The sequence below is a fragment of the Streptopelia decaocto genome (assembly GCF_964273445.1).
Source record: "Streptopelia decaocto genome assembly, chromosome: 2".
Taxonomy (NCBI): Eukaryota; Metazoa; Chordata; class Aves; order Columbiformes; family Columbidae; genus Streptopelia; species Streptopelia decaocto.
The window spans coordinates 156,299,786-156,320,100 of record NC_138655.1 but is presented as its reverse complement, the minus strand read 5'-3'; the positions used below and the strand labels follow the sequence as shown (position 1 = coordinate 156,320,100).

Genomic DNA, 20,315 nt, shown 5'->3' with positions numbered 1-20,315 from the left:
TTTTGAAATCCTGACACTCTGTTGTGGTGCTTTGACTGGTGAACATTCAGTTCATGGCCAATAGTGCTAGGGTTGGTCAAAATGTCACCAAAATGGGTAGATACAATCTCTGTCCTTCATTCAGAGCAGCAAAACCACTTGAGTTTCTTTACAAAACAGAAGTGAATTCAATGCAAAACACAGGCACAAGACGCTTGTTTTTGGGGCAGGCCAAGGTGAACCCAGCGAGTGACAGGTGGCTGGAATTCATTGACACCTCCTGATGTTGTGCAGCTGGAATGGCCCAGCTGCCACCCAGCAATGAGAAGGTTCTCCTGACCTTACAATGCTGAGGACACAGTAATTTCTGTACCTAAAAATCCCATTTTATTCTCCCTGGGAAGATGATATTTTTATTTATTTTTTATTTTTCTTTATTTTAAGTTCTGCTAATGCAAGTTTTGGGTCCCTTTGGGACTAATCTTCCTTGTGCCTTGTGAATTGTGGTGTGCTGTTTGGTCCCTTGTTTACTTACTTCTGCAGTCATTCTTTACTACATCTGAAAAACACTCTGCTAATATTTTGCAAGTCAAAAGCAGCTTCAGAGTTGTTAAAACTGCCTGAAACTTTTCTGCGTAGGATCCAACCTGCTTCGATGAGATCTCCTCTAGCGTACACTGATTTTCTAAACCCATTCATTGCATGATCCAAATACAGCATAGATTTGCATCACGACTGTGGGATAACACTTGAAGTTGTGCACTTCTGTGAAAAAGGATTCTTTGCTGCACCTGGTGAACACACAGCACAGGAGAATTGGGGGTCAGCTGGTGGCTCTGCTCAAGTGCTGAGTCTGGAGGATGGGTTTGCAGTGGGAGGTCTGGCAGTTCAAAAGCTGTGGTCTTGCCATTGGGTTTTCGCTCACCAGTGTCATCACACTGGATATGCAGAGGACTGTTAAATTGAGATGACAATGCCCAGCACCAGCTACCAATGCACCCAGTGTCACTCATGGCCAGTAAAGGCAAATGTGATGTGACTGTCTCCCTGTACTGGGCACTGGTGAGGCCACACCTCAGTCCTGGGGTCAGTTTTGGGCTTCTCACACCAAGAAAGCCCTTGAGGTGCTGGAGCGAGTTCAGAGAAGGGAACGGAGCTGGTGAGGGGCTGGAGCACAAGTGTGATGGGAGCGGCTGAGGGACCTGGGGGGTTCAGCAGGAGAACAGGAGCTGAGGGGAGACCTTCTGATCTCTGAACTGCCTGAAAGGAGCTTGGAGCATGGAGGGGGTTCGTCTCTTCTGTGACATAATGAGAGGACATGGCCTCAGGTTGCGCCAGGGGAGGTTCAGATTGGATATTAGGATAAATTTATTCCCAGAAAAGGTTGTTAGGCATTGGAACAGGCTGCCCAGGTCAGTCATGGAGTCACCATCCCTGGAGAGGCTTAAAAGGTGTGTAGAAGAGGTTCTTAGGGACATGGTTTAGTGCCAGAGTCCAGTTATGGTTGAATTCAATGATCTTGAGGGTCTCCTCCAACCAAAATGGTTCTGTGATGGTCACTGCTCTCTGCAGCACTGCTGCTTGTATGACAGAGGAGGAGGCTGGGAGTCCCTGGAGATGTTGGGCTGGAGACAGAACTGTCAGTAATGGAGTGTGAGCAGAGCTTTTGAGATGCGCTTCAGAGACAGCACTACCCACCCTAGCACGGTCTTCTCTCTCAGCAGTATGATCAAGTACGACAGCATGCAGATATCCTAAGTCAAAAATCCTATCCACTCTTTCACAACATGGACAGTTGGTAAGAGAGACGTAGTCTGTTCCTTGACCTTTGCCAAGCCACCTTGGAGGCCTTGACGTCTTATCTGCTACTGCCAGGTACCTTATGGCCTTGCTTGGCCTCTTTTTGTAGCAATGGCCTAAAAACCATGTCCTTCTTATATTCAAAACCCAAGATGTCTTCTCTTTCATATCTCCCCGCAGGGCTGGGAGGTCTTTAGCACAGGCCCAGCTAGATGTATGAAGAAGAAGCCTGGCAAATGGTTTAAATTAAAACCTATAGTGGTTGTGCCAACCCCTGCAGTGTGAGAGCACCAAGATCCAGAACGTGGCTGTTCGCCAGCATTTGGCAAGGCGGTAACATCTTGTCACTGCTGTCCTTGAGCACCAAGACCTGCGCAGGTACAGCGACCAGCTGGTTGAGCGGGACGCAAAGCCGGGTGGGAAAGCAGAGGGAAGACTGCCAGACTTTTCCCGAGGAAACTCACAGCCACGTTTCTTCAAAATCGCCTCCTCCAATGTAACGTTACTCCTGATCACAAACAGAATGAAGTCTCCAAAGCTATTTACCAGTGACACTGATGTGTCACAGGGCTGCAGTGTTTTATATTCAGATATCCCAGTCTGCACTAGTAAGAAAGGGTGGGAACTCTCAGCGAAGCAGAAAACTGTCCACTTCCAGTAAAGAATGGTCCTGACACAGGAAGTTGTGAGTGCTTTTGGAGCCTAGTGCTGACTGCTGGGAAGATGCCTAGAGCTATAGGAAAAAAAAATAAACAAACCCCCCCCCCCAAAAAAAACAAACAAAACCACAAACATTAAAAAGTAAAAAGTCTGTTTTTACATTTAATTCCTCCTGGGTCCAGAGGAGCAGGGTTTCTATCTTCATTATAAATAAGTATCTACATAGTGGAATCCGCCCTCAGTTTCAATCCTTGGTGGGAAGAACCTGCAGGTCAGCTGTGCCCACCTTTCTGTTTGAGAGCTTTACCACACCAGCCACGCTACTTAACACGGCCAGAACCTTTTTGTCGTACCACACATCGCTCACAGCTCAGTGCCACTCTGCTGTTTTCTTTCAGATGCAGGGATCCCCAGACCTTTTAACTTCAGAGACTGCTGCAGGGCAGCAGTTTTTACATCCAGAAGATCACGCAGACACATTGTATTGATGCTCCCTTCCCTTCCTCAGAGTTTTTTCCACTGCCAGAAGCTTCCAAGCTCTTCCAGCATTTCCCCTTCTTCACAAGACACATGAGTCTTATGCTACTCTATAGTTGTTGAACACATTAGAACTGTTTGTGGCTTTTACACAGGTGAGTATTCACTGCAGCTTCCTCCACAAGTTCAAGTTTGGCTTTCTTCTGAGGTGGGTCTTAGGCTTCCTGATTGCAAAATGATGTTGCCCATTGCCCCAGGGTGATATTTCCATATTAAAACCACATTATTTTAATAAAGAGGTTCAAGAGATACCTATTGGAGCAGCCACAGAAAAGAACTAAAATGGCATGTTTCTCTCCAGGATGTGGTCCAAGCCTTATGTCCAGCAGCCATCAAAACAGTCCTGCCTTCTGCCTTTGTCCGTCAGCCTCCAGTAAAAATACAACTGCAGGTATGTTTCCACATGAGAACCTTCATCTTCTGCCATTTCCAAACTCTACAAAAATTAAGTGGCTGGAATCAGTTATGTAAGAAAAAGGAAGCTTGAATTTTATGTACAAGTACAAACATAAGCCAAGTAAAGTGTTACTTTTATTTTATTTGCTCTGTGAAGAAGTCTAGGAATACAAAGAACTTTTGCTGAATATAAAAATGATGTTTTCTTTCCAAGTGTCCATAGAAATACCACTTCATTTAAAAATAAATATAAAACCTGCAAAATACCTTCATTTGGTTTTGCTAAAAAGCTCTCTCATTACAAAAGGGATGGGGGGAAAAGACTGAACTAGTTCCTCTTCATTTCCAGCTTGGTGCTTTCATTTGATGTTGCATTTGAAGCAACAAACACAAATTCTAAGGAATGTAAAAAATTCCTGTGCCTAAAGAAGCCTCAAGAATACAATACTGAGCTTAAGAAAAATGCCACTGACATGAAAGGATTTTTTCCTTTCCAAGAAATACCTGGATGAATTGGAGTTTCAGAATACACGTTTTATCCTCGTACTTGATGAGATGCGGTGGCACTGATCTTGTGCAGGGCTGATTTCCAGCAGCACAGACCCAAAATGCGCTTCCTCCCTGCGAGACTGCGCCGGGGAAAATTCTCCATTGAAACAAATGGTAAAAAACATTTTTAATACCCACAGTTAATTAAGGTACAAACAAAATTGCTGCTACCCAGGTTCTTCATTACTGCATCCTTCCTAGGCTTGCGTCCTCAAGGTTCATTTTTCCAAACGGCATAATTGTTGGTGGGTGCACTCCCACAAACCCACAGGGACGCGCAGACGCTCAGCACCTCTGTGAGATGGGCTTGCTGCACATCTGAAACAAATGTGCAGAGCCTGAATATTACGATTACCGGAGAATTAAAAAAATCTGTCTGCATTCGAAGCAAAAATAAAACTGGGAAATTTCAACATTTCCTGAGGTGCTCTTTTTGATCAATGAGAACCTTGGCTTCATTTCAGTTTGGGCATTTATTTTATAGTACGATGCAAAATATAAACTCCATTGTGAATAATATAAAAGCTTTTTTTCCAGACAGGAATACCAGACCATTTCCATTGTTTTCCCTCAAACATATTTCTTAGCAAGTATGATTTTATGAAGCAGTTAATCTTCAGTGGAGCTGTATTCTCTGATAGCAAAGAGGATTTCTTGTTTTAGTAGAAAGTAGGTAGTCCTATAGTTTTCATATTTTAAAGCTCTGTGATTCTACTTGAATCTTCCCAGTTTTTCACCAAAAAAATGCAAGTATGTCATTTATCATAATTCCCACTGGAAGCGTCTGCCCATGTTAAGTCATCTAACTTGGGTCCAGTCTAGGCTCAATGGTGAAGTTGTATGTTTTTCATGTATTTGGGTACTTATGAAAGTTCTGAAATAAATATTGATGTTGATGGAAGAGAAAGCACAAATAAAATGACAGTCTATAAATTAATCACCTCTGTTGAAAAAGCGAAGTTCACTCATGTTTCACGGTAAAAGAAGTGATGGTGTGAAGAAGTGATGGCAGGTTTAAAATGAGGGGAGGCAGAGAAGGAAGATCTTCCCCAGACAGAATAATTAAACGGAACTCATTGTGAAAACACAGAGTAGAATCCAAGAGGGGAAGTAAGTTAAAAATGGATTGGATGAATTCAGGGAGGAAAGATGTGATCGGTGGCCATCAAACACCCATCTGCCCACGGGCTCTGCTCAGGAGCTCCCCAAGTCCCAGCTGCCGGACACTCTGCCCGTGAAAACTCATTGTTCTCACACTCCTCCCCAAACCTTTGGTACTGGCTGTTGTCAGAGGTAGGACACTCATCGTCTTTGCAGAAATCCAGCTGAACCATGGAGATGCTGAATTTTATAAACAACAGTAAAGATATACACTCCCAGCTCTATATGCAGAAGCCTGGGTCTGCACGCTGAACTATACGCAGCACGGAATCCAGATATACATTCAGCTTGGAAAAGCTGTCTTCAGAGTCAGGAAATTAAAAGGTAAGTGTCTCACAACAGAATTTTTTAGGCGTCTTCCTCAAAAAGATACCATGTTAAGATACTTCTTCTTAATATGCATTTTTGTTAATAATCGGTTCAATCTAAACTATAAAACGTGCTGTGCAACATGACTGAACGAATATTGCTGTGAGAAATATTCTCCCCTTGTTTGAGTAATTTAAATTTGTAAGCTAATGTAAGTTTTTGTATTAAATAATGTACTGTGTGCAATTTTCTTTCTTGTAAAGCACTTTGAAGCTTTCAAAGGGCACTCTAGGTTAATAAATAATATGGTATTCTTTGCCAGAACTGTAGGGCATTTCCCATAAGTTCTGAATCTTCTTTGGCAGAATTGCAACATGCTGCATGCCAAATCCTGCACACAAATGTTCTACATGTGGCAAATACATATTGGTAAAGACCAAAGCCATGGCATTGCTGGATTTCTTAGAGAGACTGGGGGAAGGGAAAGAAGTGGGAGGGAATAATGAGGGAGGGCAGAGAAAATAAATTATGTCTGTGCATACATCTGAAAGAAAAAAACAACAAAAAAACAACCCCCCACACCCAAAACAACCCCTAACCCACACTTCATTATTTTCAAAGACTAAACTGTTGCTGCATACAGCACAAACTCACAGGTACCCAGCTCTAGATCTTTACTGTTCCTTCAGTTATGGAAATCAGGCCTCCATTTCTGCGATAACTGTAGATTCTTCAAACCCCAATGTTTCTAAGGGTCAAAACACCTCCAGTCCTTGCTCTTCCGATCACACACTCACGTAAACAGGGAGGCTGTGAAAAGCCCGCTCAGGATTGCCGCTGTTTCACTGGCTGTGAAAATGGATCCTCTTCTTCAGGCAAAATCGTGAATGCATTTCATATGCCCTTGGCCACCAGGAATAAGCCAAGACCAGTATTCATAAAGAGCGGACACTCGCCTTTGTGCAGTCTCTCCCCTGGACAACAAAGCTCCTATTTCTGTTAGCTTGGAAGAGGAGTGGAAAGCAGCGAGACCCAAAAATTAAGTCAGTGCACTTGGCTGCGTATCACCTGGGTTAGATTACTGAAGGATACTGGGAGTTTCAAATGTCTTTGGTTATAATTTTCTTGATTTAATCTCTTCCTGCATTAAGCACAAACAAGTAATTTCAGCATTCCTCGCTAGTTTGGACTGGAGATCTACAGTAATTAAAAAATCTTACCATTTCCTGCTCTTCACTAAATTTTAAGAAAATGGTGACAAATAATCATCCAGCAACAACCAACTAGTTTAAAAGGTACTAAAACCTACTTAGACCTCATCAGGCCTTAAGCACCAAGATGTGCTATGTTTAAAAAGCAAACTGAAGTTAAAACTGGACTCCACATTCTGCAACGCTAAATGAACGTTTCACTACATGGTTTCTTTTGAGGTGGCAAGAAACAACTGTAAAACCTTTGCTGTTGCCAGAGTTACACTGCTTAGAGAAAAATATCCTGTGGGTTACCATTTGTTGCCATGATTTACAGAGATAAGGTCTATAGTCTGTATCAGTTTCATGGTGAAGTTTTAAAGGAAAAAAGCTTTCTGCAGAGTTGGGAGATTTCTGCATAAGTGTCTGCGTTGTTGCAAAGAGGGCTAAGTGATGCTCTCTCACAAGTTTTTCCAGAAAGTTCGCACATTTCTTCAGATTCATCTCCTGCAAGTTAAGACTCTCCCCCCCGTTGCTTCTGTCCATCCAATAAAAAGCTGATATGCTGTCTAAAATCAAAAGGCAGAGAGCGGGGTGAGCACAAAACATGTTTTCTAAGGAGTAGAGAGTGAGGAGTAGCTGCGTGCTACTACTGCAGTTCACCAGAAAAAGCCTTCCCAGGCACTGCTTTATCGTCTCTTCCGTCCCTTGCGCCAGCCTGTTCTCGAGGATGGTCACCAGGCGAAGCATATCAAAATGGTAGTCGGTATCGATGAACATGACTTCTACTTCCAGTCCTCCTCCTGATTTTGGGATGATGCAGCGGGCTATTAGGTGATAAAGCATTTCAGTCTTTCCCGTTCCTTCCGGCCCATGGAATTCAATGACATCTCCTGTGCAAAAACAAAGCGGCAAGCTGTCAGGTAAAAGAGTTTAGAGCTCAGTTTTCAGTATTTACTGAACCAATATTCAGTATTCCACTAATTGGAAAAGGCTTTTTTAAAAAGTTTGATATATATAAAAAAAAAAATTAAATCCTCATTAGCATCTATTAAGAGAAATTTCAGCTTTCAAGAAAGGCTTCTAAAGTGAAGAAAATCAAATGGAAACAAAGGTTGGGAAAAAAACCCACAACACCAATAGCATCTAGAACACCAATATCAATAAAAGATTGGCAACTGGTTTTCATCTGTCATTATAGGTAGATGAATGCTGAAAAGGAAGCTGCTACACAGAAGCGGCCAAGAAACCATCTATTTACACTAGGTGCACAAAATTAAGAAATCAATTAAAAAGCAGAGGACAAGCAAAACAAAAAGCTGACACATCAAAGGTCCAAATCATGTCGCCATATCTACTTTCATAGCACAAACTGGCCTTCAGCATGTCATGTCCGCTATGTGCTTGTTCAATACCTGCACATTACGAGATACAAACAGGAATCTGTGACTGGTAAAAAGAACACCAGTATATTTATTTAGCACTTAAATTCTTCTGTGGTGATCGTAATATGAAAGTGCTTTCTTTTGAGAAGGGGAATCACAGATTTCTTCAACTCCAGGCAATGACTCTGCTGTCTGGGGCAAAGGATCTCTGTTCATAAATGGATTCAGCATCATTGCGTGATCCATATGGGTCAATAAAATACATAGCACATAAATTTTAAGTGTTAATTTAAAAAAGCATTTTGCTTTACTAGCAAATTGGTTCATTTGTTGGATGTGAATGCAAGATAGCTCAAAAGTCTTTTCCAAAGTTGTCTTATGTCTTATATCAGAGCAAGACTCTAAAAAATGTTATTTTGTCAGTTGCATTTTATAAATTTCTAATTTAGGGAACTGGATCATTTATTTATGACATTTTGGATTTTAGGCAGAAGGGTAAAGACATGCAGTAAGGAGACTCACACAGCTGTAACTGCAGGAAGGTGAGAGATTTCAATGGCCTTGGCAAGTGCAAATGGCATAACAGCTTTTCATAGGGGGATGCAAGAGTAGGGAATCAATTGCAACTTAAACATGTTTGTGCCTGCCTGAGTTAAGGGGGTTTTTCAAGTCGTTACTCCCAGAGGATGTCCTTGTTCCTAAGTGTGTGTTGTGTCAAGATGCAGCTTGGGTGAGGGGTGGAGGGTGGTGGGGAAGAAACTAATCTCTTATGTTACCCTTTGCAAGCAATTTACACCTGATGTTATAATTCTATCCATTTCAGTGACACTCAGACTGCCCACCTCTCCATAATGAATTTCCCTGCTGCTCCACAACCGCAATGCCATTTTCCTGAATTTCTGATACTTTGAAATTTATTAAAAAGCTCAATTGCCTCCCAGACCCTTATCTGTTCTGAACGGCTCTCCCCACTTTTGAGATGAAAGACAACTACACTTCCTATGAACAAATCATCATTTTCTCTTGCTGTTGAGGGGTCGCAATGTCCACCTCTGCCCCTCACAGCCAGCAGCTGCTCTGCTGTCACACAGGCTGTGCCAGGGACATCACCGCGCCCTGCAGGGGTGAGATAACCGGCTTGGAAGAACTTCTAAACGTGCTGGGTAGGTCTTTCCCATGTATCTTGAGTCTACTGAAATATTGTAGAACAATTGCGTAAGGCATCTCTTGTGAAGGAACAAAATACATCTCTGTCTGCCACTGGCTTCAGCCACCCTGACCAGCATTTCTGAATCCAGACCAAGAGCTGGACTGGGCCAATATGCAACACAGGCCGCTCACTAACCTGCAAAATACGACTCGTTTAAGAAAAAATAGCAACTCTTTACAGCCCCTCAGAAGCAGCAATGGGCAAATCTGAATTACTGTTTGGTAATGATTCAAAAACATTGAAAGAAATGCTTGACTTTATCCATCTGAAGACATTGTGTCAGGATGTCTGTGTGTTACCTCCTGTAAGATTTTACATAAATTTTTTCCAACACAAAGAATAACATTGAATGAGCTTTTATTGGCAGAACTAATAAATTTATTTCAGTAAAAATTTTAAGTTGAACAAAATAAATCATTCTTAGGAGTTTTTGTGGTGGCAGTTTATAAATTTTAACAGCAAGACAGCTAAGCCCCCTTCAAAGCTTGTTCAGTGCTCCTGAACAAGACACACATTTGGGTTGTAATTTGACCAAAACACTTAAACTACTCTGAAAAGAAAAACAGTTTGGACAGTAAGAAAACCTCAAGAGAGCCGGGGATTTCTGTGCCTTCATGATTATCAAAGAGGCTGCCCACAAGAAGAATGGGTGCAAAACAGAAGCCACTTATAGCAACATCTATAAATGTGGGTTTTCACTAAATTAGCAGCCAGGCTGTTACAGTAAGATAAGAGGGGAAATTCATCCTCCTGGATCAGAGAGGACAAACCATGACACAGCAGAGAAGGAAGTGCAGCCAGCGACGTTTTCAAACAGCCTTTGACATCCTCACAATAGGCCGTGGAAGAAACTTAGTGGGAAACTGTTATAGCATGGAAACAGTCTGAGAGGCAGATTAGGAACAGACACTTTAACATGGAAGAAAGTTAATGAGAAATTTTCCCATTAGGATTGGTTTTGCCCAGCATCAAAAATAGCAATAGATGAATGTTCCATTAGCTTGGCAAAACATGTAGAAGACAAACGAATTTGGTGAATAAAGACTTAAGCCTGTGAAGATTTAACAGATTACGATGGATGAACAGAATGATTTCACATGAAATTCTGCACTGGCAAATTCAAGAAGGCCATTTTAAGGAGTCACCCAACATGTTGCTTGGCCCACAATAGCCTGAACTGGCCCACTACAGTCACACTAAAGAGTACAGTAGCCCACTGCTCTGCAATGGCATACAGGATAAACTAAATGATGTTGCATAAACTTAAATATTTAAATTAATATTTGTAACTGAAAGATTGTGCTCGGTCCTGGTCATCAATGCAGTGTTATCTTTCGAATGAGAAAAGCCTCATGTTTGGTCTGTAATTATTGTACTAGCATATGTTGGTTAAACTATTTTCTGACACTGCAGTTACAAACAGGCCATTAGAATCCTCAGCAAAAACTGCAGATTTCACATCATCAGATACCTTGAAGTTAATGGAGTAGTAATTTACGATACTGTGCAGAAGCTGTCACTAATGCTTCTACCATTTATAAGTGAAGTAGAAAGGCCTAATATTTATTCCAAGTGAGTGCTGGGTGTCATACTACTGCTGAACATCAGAGCTACACCTTCATACCAGTGGCACAGGGGAAATATGACTGGCTATAGTGGTAGATTATTTAAAGCTCATGTCACTTTTGCTCCATTCCAGAAGAGCTTAAATGGTATGTAATTAATATGCTTATGTGTTCTTAAATATGCAAGTCCATCATAATTAGAGGCAGTGACTAGAATATCACAGCAGTACGTATATTAGCTGTTCCTGTTTTACAGTACGCTGACATACATTTTATGAACACTTAATTATGATGTAACCTTTGGATAATTTAATGAAACTTCATATATGTATTTGTTTGTTTCAAATACCATCAGGAAAAAGAATAATTTGGGTCTTTGCGATGCTATAAACATAGCATTTTAGATTAAGAGCTGCTCAGTACGGACTTCATGGGCAATGTATTACAGTTATCCACAGCGACCTGCTAAAAGTCAAGTTCATGACAAATTGAGAGGTAGGTCTTCAACAGGGATTTAAGACCAAATAATGAGAACACACATCAAAATAACACATGGACTCTCATAAATACTGTGGTGTTAAAAGACAAAGCAAAAATTTAATAAAAGGTGAAGACCGCTTATGAACATAAAGCTAAAGATCTGTGCTAATATGTTATGCAACTTCACTAATGTCAGCCAAAGTATGACCAATACAGCTAATAATTGATGCCATTTGTCAAAAGTAGAAGAAAAACAGAAGTGCTTGAGAAGCTCAACGACTGTGTTGGCACGGAGAAATCAGTGACGAACGTAAAAGGTTTCCAGCCATCTCAGAACTGAGGTTCTGGAACAGTCTTCGAACAGAGCTAACACAGCTTTAAGAGCAAAGCTGATAATTTCACAGAATTGTAGAATGGTTTGGGTTGGATGGGACCTTAAAGCTCACCTAGTTCCAACCCTGCTGCCGTGGGCAGGGACACCTTCCACCAGACCATGTTGCTCAAAGCCCTGTCCAACCCGGCCTTGAACATTTCCAGGGATGGGGCATCCACAACTTCTCTGGGCAGCCTGTCCCAGTGCCTCACCACCCTCGTGGGGAAGAATTTCTTCCTTATATCTAATCTAAATCTACCTCTTTTAGTTTAAAGACATTACCTTTTGTCCTGTCACTACATGCCCTTCTAAAACGTCCCTCTCCTAAAAATTTTTTCACTGGCCCCAATACCGAGCCCTGAGGAATATCGCTTGGACATGGAGCTGTTGACCGCAACTCTTTGAGTGCGACCATCCAGCCAATTCCTCATCTACCTCTGTCAAATCCACGTCTCTCCAATTCAGAGATAAGAATGTCATGCAGAACAGTGTCAAATGCTTTGCACAAGTCCAGGTAGATGATGTCAGTTGCTCCTCCCTTGTCCACCAACGCTATAATCCCATCGTCGAAGGCCATCAGATTTTCAGGCACAATTTGCCCTTTGAAGAATGGAATTATGTAATGCACAGGCAGTTACTGACCCCCCCGGGAAGGTTTCTTATACTCTGTGCTACCAAAACACGGCCAGTTTAGTCTCAAACATTTGTTTCTTGTGTGTAAAGGTCATCAAAAAAACACTGAAAGATCAGCATTTTCTATTACTGTACTTTTTAAAAACAAAAAATATCTCATCTTTTTAAAAAAATGTGAAGACTTCAGGAGCTTTGTGAAGCATACACCAATTTCCCTATTTGTTCTTAATTCTTCTTGCAGGTAACAAAGCAGTTCAGATTTGAGAGTATTTAAATAATCTCTGCTCCATTTGCACTGGCTTACCAGGATTTCTCTGCCCTTTATCTTTGTTATATCATATTTGAAACTTTCAGGGGCAGGAATCATATATTGCTAAACCTCTAATGTATTCTCAAGTGCCACAATATAATACACGAAGAGTGTCACAGTGACTGCATTTGTATACTAAGCATCATCTCTCATCCAATCATCTTGATTCTTTTTATTGCTTTTTCTGCTATTTCTTCTGAACCTTCTATAATGTGGGGGAATTCAAATGGCAGACAAGTATGTTGATAACCACTGCAGCCACATACTTTTCGTATGAAATCCATTCATTCATACATACACTCAGAAACTGTAGTACCTCACAGCACGGTTCTTCCAGTTTGCCATTTATACTCCTTTTTTACTATATTCTGGTTTTGTGTAATCAGAGTAGTTTCTTCCATTGTGAAATGCACGAAATTCCACACAGTCTGGAAAAACAGCCTGGCTTCCCGAATAATCAAGGAATTACTAAGTGTGCTAATTCATTAAAACATCAATCTTGATCTTAAAACTTCTTGCTAGAATAATCTGCTTTAATCTTGTTGTACGAGTGTCATTGGGATTTCTCCAATTTGAAATTCTCATTTACTCACTGAAGGTCTATAGAAATCAACATCATCTGTGAACTCATTCATTAGTACCTCTGTTCATAATAGAATTATTTCCAAAGTTCCAATCTAAGTATAACCAGGATTTTTCAGGCCAAGACTAAATGGCCTGATGACTTTTCTTCAATGAAAAAATACCATTTTCTCATGTCCCTTTTCCTAACCGCTCCAGACCACTCCATATCACTGAACTCTCTGCTATTTAGCGAACCTCAAGTTCTTTGCAAATTTCTGCAGTTATGACTTTGTAGTGGATTTTTAGACCACTGGTGTGTGTATATATATATATATATATATATATGTATATGTATATATAAGGTTAAATGACAGAATCTAGAATAAATTTGTGTAAAACTACAAGAAACAGACCAAGGTGATTTGTGTTTACTCACTTGCATCTGTGGTTTGATACCCATAAAGTAGATTTTAAAGTCAATTTAATAATGTTCAGAATAGTGACTTTGCAGTATTTCAATTTATCTATTTGCTTAAAACTACATCAACAATTAAAATTCTGAATCCAGGGCAGAAAGATCTACTTGCACGCTTATCTCGGTCATATTGCTCTGTTAATACTTGTACATCAACATTTTTCCATAAAAGGGATAAAGGTACATTTTTACCATGAACAGGAGATCCTTCCTCAGCAAACAGATAAGGTTCAAGATTCTTCAGAGAACTTCGGCCCTCAAGTCGTGCAAGTAGCTTTTAAAGAAAAGACAGACAAGACATGTTGTTAACTCAAAATAACAGACATTGGGAATCAAATTTAAAGGATTCTGAGAACTGGGAGTTTTCCATGACAGCCCTAGCAAAAGATTAAGCTTGATTTTAAAAATGTTTTCATAAATGCATATGGAAATGTATAGTCTGGACTACAGCACACAGATTCAATGGCAATAAGGAGTGGATATACATTGGGAAACAAAGCTTTAAAAAAAAGAAAAAAAAAAAAGAAAGAGAGAAAGCTGCAGTTGCACATTAGCAGGAGGGATTGCCTCTGGTCTACAGCAGCGCTGCCACTAGACAGAACAAAAGGAAAGCAGATCATTTGTAATAACCATCACCTCCACAACAAACTGCTGCTTGAGAGCTGAAACATTATCCATCATTAGTCTCCTGAGTCAGCCCCTCCGAACATTTATAAGTAACAACACGTACATTTCATCTGAAAAGCAATATGGCCTAAAATCCTTTTATATCATAGTAACTTGTTCAAACATAGTATGGATTAAGAATGATCAAAAGTAATTAACCACCAGTGGCTCTTCAAGAACATTTCGAAAGCAAGCTCGAATTTGTAAAGCAAGTTCCTCCAAAGCCCCTTGGTAAAGCAAGTCCATTGTAAAACAAATTAGTCCAAAGTTCATGGACAATTTCTTAAATTGAGAGGTATTTGCATAGCAACTAGACAGGTATTCACTTAACTTGTGTTATTTGTAGGTCTGGCATAGATTCGTAAACCAGGAATTAACATTTCACCCAGTGCTAGAGCTGTTATTCCCTACGCGTATTAACACACATGGGAAAGGACGCTATTGGGGTGCTCAGAGCTCGTACCCTTGTGCCCAGTATTTCCTTCCCCAAGACACCCAGCTGCCATTTAAAGATTTAAACAGAACAAATCCCGTCCAGTTTTATCCCATCCTCCTTAAAACCAGTCACCAAACAAGCAGCAAGCACACATCTTTAAACACACGCTGCCTTATCTTGCTTTCCTCCCTGCCACGTTGCTCTGAATTGTCTTAAAAGTTGTTTAAATAGTTGCGTGTGTGCACGTTTGCCTTGAATAGCAGAATAAAACTCCATTAGATGGCCCTGAATTTACTTCGAGTGGTCACGACAGGAATCTAAGTGTGACATTTTCATTGACATTTTAACATTCCCTTCCATTAACAAAATGTCAATGTGTTTGCCTGTTCACACTTACTCAGGAGAGTTTCCCGACACATCTACTGAAGGGTCATAAGAACATTTGAATTGACCTTGCTCTGGATCCGTATATCCTCCTGTTACATTGCACACATTTGTGCAGCACATAGAACACTCACACGGTGAACTCTTGAGTATTTTGAGAACCAGAAGGGGTCTGTGATGTGGACAAAGTAAAAACCCAGATGGACATATGTACACGATAATATAGGAACGTATCTCGGGGCACATTAACCAGGAGCTTGCAGCTACCATGAGGAAGAGTGCAGACCTTACACCCGCAGCAGCCCAGGGCCAGCGGGGAGGAGATGCTGCACCCACCGCTGAGAAGGGCCGGGAATCTTGCACCACCTCATCCGGCACTGGAGGTTGAGAGCAACAGGAAAACCACCGTCTGCTGCTGCTTTCTGATGTTCTTCGGTTCTTTGCAAAGGAAGCACCACTCTGACACTCAGTGATCATAAGGGCTTGATTACGGGCAGTGCAGGAGACGGGAGTCACAACTATTGCTGGTATAAATGCACTTCTGCAGCCTCCGGTTCCCAAATTTATTTGTACATTGATTAATACATCCTCCACAGTTTATTTCTTCTGGAAACAATGAACCCCCCATCTCTTCTTAGACTATCACCTCTTTAAGCTTACTGCTAGAGCACTGGAAAGACATGGCAGATTGATCACTATCGCTTAAATATGAATCTGTGGTTATTTAAATGACAAGCTTATATATTCATTTTAAATAACTACAGGTGCTTATTCTGAGCACTGCTCATGTAGGTAATTTGTGATAATTCGCTGATGATAGCGCACCTGTGTTTTTATCAAACTTTGTATTTACTTCCAAGTTCTGAAGCAGAATCTCCAAAGGCACTTGCCTCGTTAGTGTCACGCTGGGAGCAACGGGGATCCTGGCAGAGAGAGCTGACAATTTGCCTTCAAATGCAACAAAGGTTCATCCACGCTGCAGAAGTGACAGAAGCAAAGCTGAGACACTAAACTGGCATCCCTCACTTCTGATGATGTTAAAGACAGGGACACCAAGGGTTTTTCCACCTTGGCTTTGCTCCAGGGAAGGCATTTCCACTTTGCCTTCTCCCATTTTCTTCTGTAAAATGAGGAAGGGGGGCAAAAAATCTACAGCATTTAAGGTGTGACCTCGATAGTGAACATCAGGCTTGTTACGGACACCCTGCAAAACACAGCACTGCTTCAAGAGAGTCTTTGAATGGGAAGAGCTTGGGAAAAAAACACCAAAACAATTTCAAATCATGTATTAGAGACTTCCAATTCTCTAATTTCTTCTTTTATATGCCCTTTTAATCTTCTTTTACACTCAATACCACCTCCTCGCAACCTGCTAGTGATAGGTCTTCACTCTTCGGTGTTCTTCAAAAGTCTAATATTAACAAGAAACTGCACGTATGTGCAGTTACATGTAGAAAACAGGCTATACAGCAGGAGTCAGGCAGCAATTGGGTTAAATTTCATTAATGACAAGGCTGACAGGTCTCAAATATTTAAACTATGTATTTTATAATTTATCAATCTCATCTTTTTAATAAAGCAATATGCATAGGGACAGTCCCACTGATTCATACATTATATGCTTACACTATATTGGTTTCAATGAAGCTATGCAAAAATGTAAGCATACATGTAGGTCTTGTCAGGAATGAGATATTACTTCATTAAAATGTTAAAGAAATTCAAATGAAATATCCGAGCTCTGTTAGAGGCTGTGAGCTAACCTACAGGCTATTTACAAATACAAACCTATCTTGAGTAGGAGACAAAATTTAATTTTCAACCGCTATAACCACTCTGACTGAGCTTTTGTAAACTTTGGGCACAAAGACATGCAAGCAATTTATCATTTATTTTACTGTGATACCCCAAAGGTGTTTTGCGAAAAGTTCTAATTTGTTGTATTAATTATATTCAATAATAAGAGTACAAGACTGCGGTCTCAGCGTAACTCTCACTAAAATCTGATCTCGCACACGCGGCTGTTTGAGGAGATACTGTTTCTAATTAAGTGTTTTCTGTTTCAAGGGCTTTTACCATTTTTTTCTGGACAATGTACTAATGTATTAACCTTTCCTAGCCAATTGGTTATCAATTCCTCCCTCGTTCAGGTTTGGTTACCCACCACGGGCGGTTCCTGCCATGCGCATTTACTCTGGCATGGCTTATGGGGACAAATTCATTTACCCCCTGGACACAGAGCACAACTCACATCCTTAATTTGTGTATATTTGCTGATAGTGGGCAGCTGTTACTATTTTAAGTGTAAGAAGGGCTTAAGAACTTAAATCCCACTGAAAAAAACACAGTGCTTTAACAAGAAATAAATATTGTCATGCGTTTCTATGCTTTTATGTGCGCTACTCAGCATATTATGATACAGTAACATGGAAATCTCCACGTAATTCACTTGCTGACTGCAAGTTGAAGCCACTAGGAAATAAACCATCAGTGGAGGAGAAAAAAATAAGAGAAAAGAATAAGCAGGGAGAGGAGAGAAATAAAAAGAACTAACAAACCAAAAACACAACAAAAACCCCTCAGACAAAAAACCCCAACCCACAACAAACATCACAAGCCCAACACTCAAACCCCTTTTCTCCGAATAGCAGAAAAGCAATTCCACCTTCCATACTCTTTATTTAAACCAAACCTTCCTCACAGCTCTTCTCCCTCACCCTCACTCCAACGCTGGGGAGGGAGAGGGCGACGAAAACACTTCTAATGACAGCCCGGCGCTGCCGGGCGCCGCTCTCCCCTCACGCAGGAGGCGGCAGCCGCGGGGGAATGGCGGGGGAGGGGAAGGGAAGGGCGGCGGGCGGGCGCGGCTCCCTCCCTCCCTCCCACATCGCCCCCCAGAGAGGCTCCGCGGCCGCTCCCCCGCCCGCCCCACGGGGCTGAGGGACGGAGCGCAGCGCCCGGCGCTTCCCCCTTCCCCGAGCGGCGGCCTCGCCTCACCCTCCCCGGAAGGCGGTGATGGGCGCCCCGCGGCCGAGGGCAGCCCGGAGTGTGTGTGGGGAGAGCGCCTCACCTGAGTGCCCGACTCCGCCCTCCGAGACGCGTCAGCCATGGCGGGGGGAGGGGGCCGCAGCTCCCGCTCCGGGCCGGCGGCGGCTACCGCGCATGCGCGCTGCCCGCGGGCTTTCCCCACCTCCGCGGCGCCTGCGCCCCCGAGCGTACCCGACCCGGCCGGCCCGCAGCTGTGCGCATGCGCAGCTCGGCCCGCAGGGAGGGTGGGGTGGAGTCCATGAGCAGCCGATTCAGGGGTTCGAGGCCCACCTCGGGCTGATGTCTCGGCCACCCGCCCAACGCCATTTGAGATTCCCGAGGGACCAGTCACTGTAGGGTGGCGTGTGTTTATTTTATTTTATTTTTTTTCTTAAAGGGCCTGTGTTTTTATAGGTTTGTGGTCTAGTTAGGTTTTTTTTTCACTCCGGATGAAATGGAGGCAGGTGGCTGGGTTGATGTGACTCTAGGGACGCTCATCTGTGACGCTGGTGTTGATATGCCTCAAGGGATGCTCACATCTGCAATATTGTGTCCAGTTCTGTGCCCGTCAGTTCAAACAGGACAGGGAACTGCTGGAGAGAGTCCAGCGCAGAGCTATGAAGATGATGGAGTGGAGCATCTCCCGTGTGAGGAAAGGCTGAGGGAGCTGGGGCTCTGGAGCTGGAGAAGAGGAGGCTGAGGGGTGATCTCAGTAATGTTTACAGATATATAAAGGGTGAGTGTCAAGAGGATGGAGCCAGGCTCTTCTTGGTGACAACCAATGACAGGACAAGGGGCAATGGGTACAAAGTGGAACACAAAAGGTTCCACTTAAATAAGAGAAGAAACTTCTTCTCAGTGAGGGTGTCAGAGCCCGGACCAGGCTGCCCAGGGAGGTTGTGGAGTCTCCTTCTCTGCAGACATTCAAACCCACCTGGACACCTTCCTGTGTAACCTCATCTGGGTGTTCCTGCTCCGGCGGGGGGATTGGACTGGATGAGCTTTCGAGGTCCCTTTCAATCCCTGACATTCTGTGATTCTGTGGCATTGCGGTTGACATGACTCAAGGGTTGCTCATCTGTGGCACTGGGGTTGACGTGACTCAAGGGATGTTCATCTGTGACATTGGGGTTGACGTGACTCACAGGAAGCTGCTCTGTGCGGCCGTCATTAAACTCTTGCCGCCTGCAGAATTACTCTTTGCAAAAGCCAGCTATCAATTATGGCTTAGATGAAAAGGGGTTGGGAATATCTTATGTACAAGTGTTGAGTGAACCTGGTTTGCATGGTGTGCAATGCAGGAGCCAATGGCGCAGCGAGTTGGTCACGTTGGTGGCTGCGTGGCCATGGCCGGCAGTGGGACCTGCTCCTCCTGAGGACCACGGCCCATTAGCCCAGTGGTTGTGCAACCCCAGGCAGTGAGAGGGACAAGCACAGGGAGAACATGGAGAACCTGTTTGTGTTTTCCATAGGCAAAATGCAAATACAGGAAAGTAAGAATAGCAACTCCCTGCATCTGCATATCAAAGAGCGGTAACGATATCATCCCTTTGCGTCTAGCGAGGTTATCGGCGATACTGCACGTTCTTGCAGTCAGGAGGAGAAACTGGTGGTGGAGTTCTTTGTTTCTTCAAAGAAACCATGTTTATCTATACCTAAAGAGTTTCTCTTAGCTTGGTCTTGAATACACCACAAATGAGAAAAATCTAACCTCAGATGCAAGGTGGTGCCTTTGTTTACTCTTTCAACCCTTTTTCAGCCCAAAATACACTGCTCGCTCTGTTCAAAACACTCTCTTGTTGCCACCTGACTCTCCCTCAAGGTTTTAGATGGATGCCACCTGCCTCCACAAGGTCAGTCAGGTTTAACCCAACTCAAATCAGTATTTCCAGTGCCAAGTTCTAATACTGCTCAGTAAGTACAGAAAGGGGATGGTCTCTGGATATCTGCAGTAGCCTTTCTTGTTCTCTGTGTATGGATACCCATGCAAAATTATCAAGACCATGGAAGGTGGTTGGTTGTCCAGTGAGAAAGACTTGGCTGGCTGCAGCAGGAGGGACACAAATGGCACAAAAATGTAACTACGATACTATTGGCTTAATTTCTGCCTCATACTTCAGAAGAAGTCAGCATAAGGGACAGACAACCTTAAGAGCTGTGTGTCTGACTGTTGTTATAGTACCTTAGAGGTCTGTGCCGTGCTCCCTGGAAGAGTTCAAAAGACTC

General features: G+C 42.6%; 1 protein-coding gene across 4 annotated transcripts; it reads right to left on the bottom strand.

Annotated features, from left to right (window-relative positions):
* Positions 1-2,225: 2,225 nt before the first annotated feature.
* On the bottom strand, positions 2,226-18,244 carry XRCC2 (X-ray repair cross complementing 2). Of its 4 annotated transcripts, none has more exons than XR_014183293.1 (4): positions 18,133-18,244; positions 13,769-13,850; positions 3,877-7,474; positions 2,226-3,412 (listed from the first exon to the last, which is right to left on the bottom strand). XR_014183293.1 is itself a non-coding variant. In XM_082045126.1 (3 exons), the coding sequence occupies exons 1-3, from the start codon at positions 18,169-18,171 to the stop codon at positions 6,759-6,761; spliced, it is 837 nt and encodes a 278-aa protein (XP_081901252.1). In that variant the 5' UTR covers positions 18,172-18,244; the 3' UTR covers positions 3,495-6,758. The 4 variants fall into 4 exon arrangements, 1 of the variants encoding a protein (XP_081901252.1); XR_014183294.1 differs by having other exon boundaries at positions 6,046-7,474; XR_014183295.1 differs by having other exon boundaries at positions 6,052-7,474.
* Between the last annotated feature and the right edge of the window lie 2,071 nt (positions 18,245-20,315).

What these genes read in the sequence shown, in the direction of transcription:
- XRCC2 (XM_082045126.1), bottom strand. Translation starts at nt 18,171, where the DNA reads ATGGCTGACGCGTCTCGGAGGGCGGAGTCGGGCACTCAG. An exon ending in GGGCGGAGTCGGGCACTCAG is followed by an intron (nt 13,851 to 18,132) that starts GTGAGGCGCTCT and finishes TTTCTTTAAAAG; the next exon opens with CTACTTGCACGACTTGAGGG. An exon ending in GGAAGGATCTCCTGTTCATG is followed by an intron (nt 7,475 to 13,768) that starts GTAAAAATGTAC and finishes GTTTTTGCACAG; the next exon opens with GAGATGTCATTGAATTCCAT.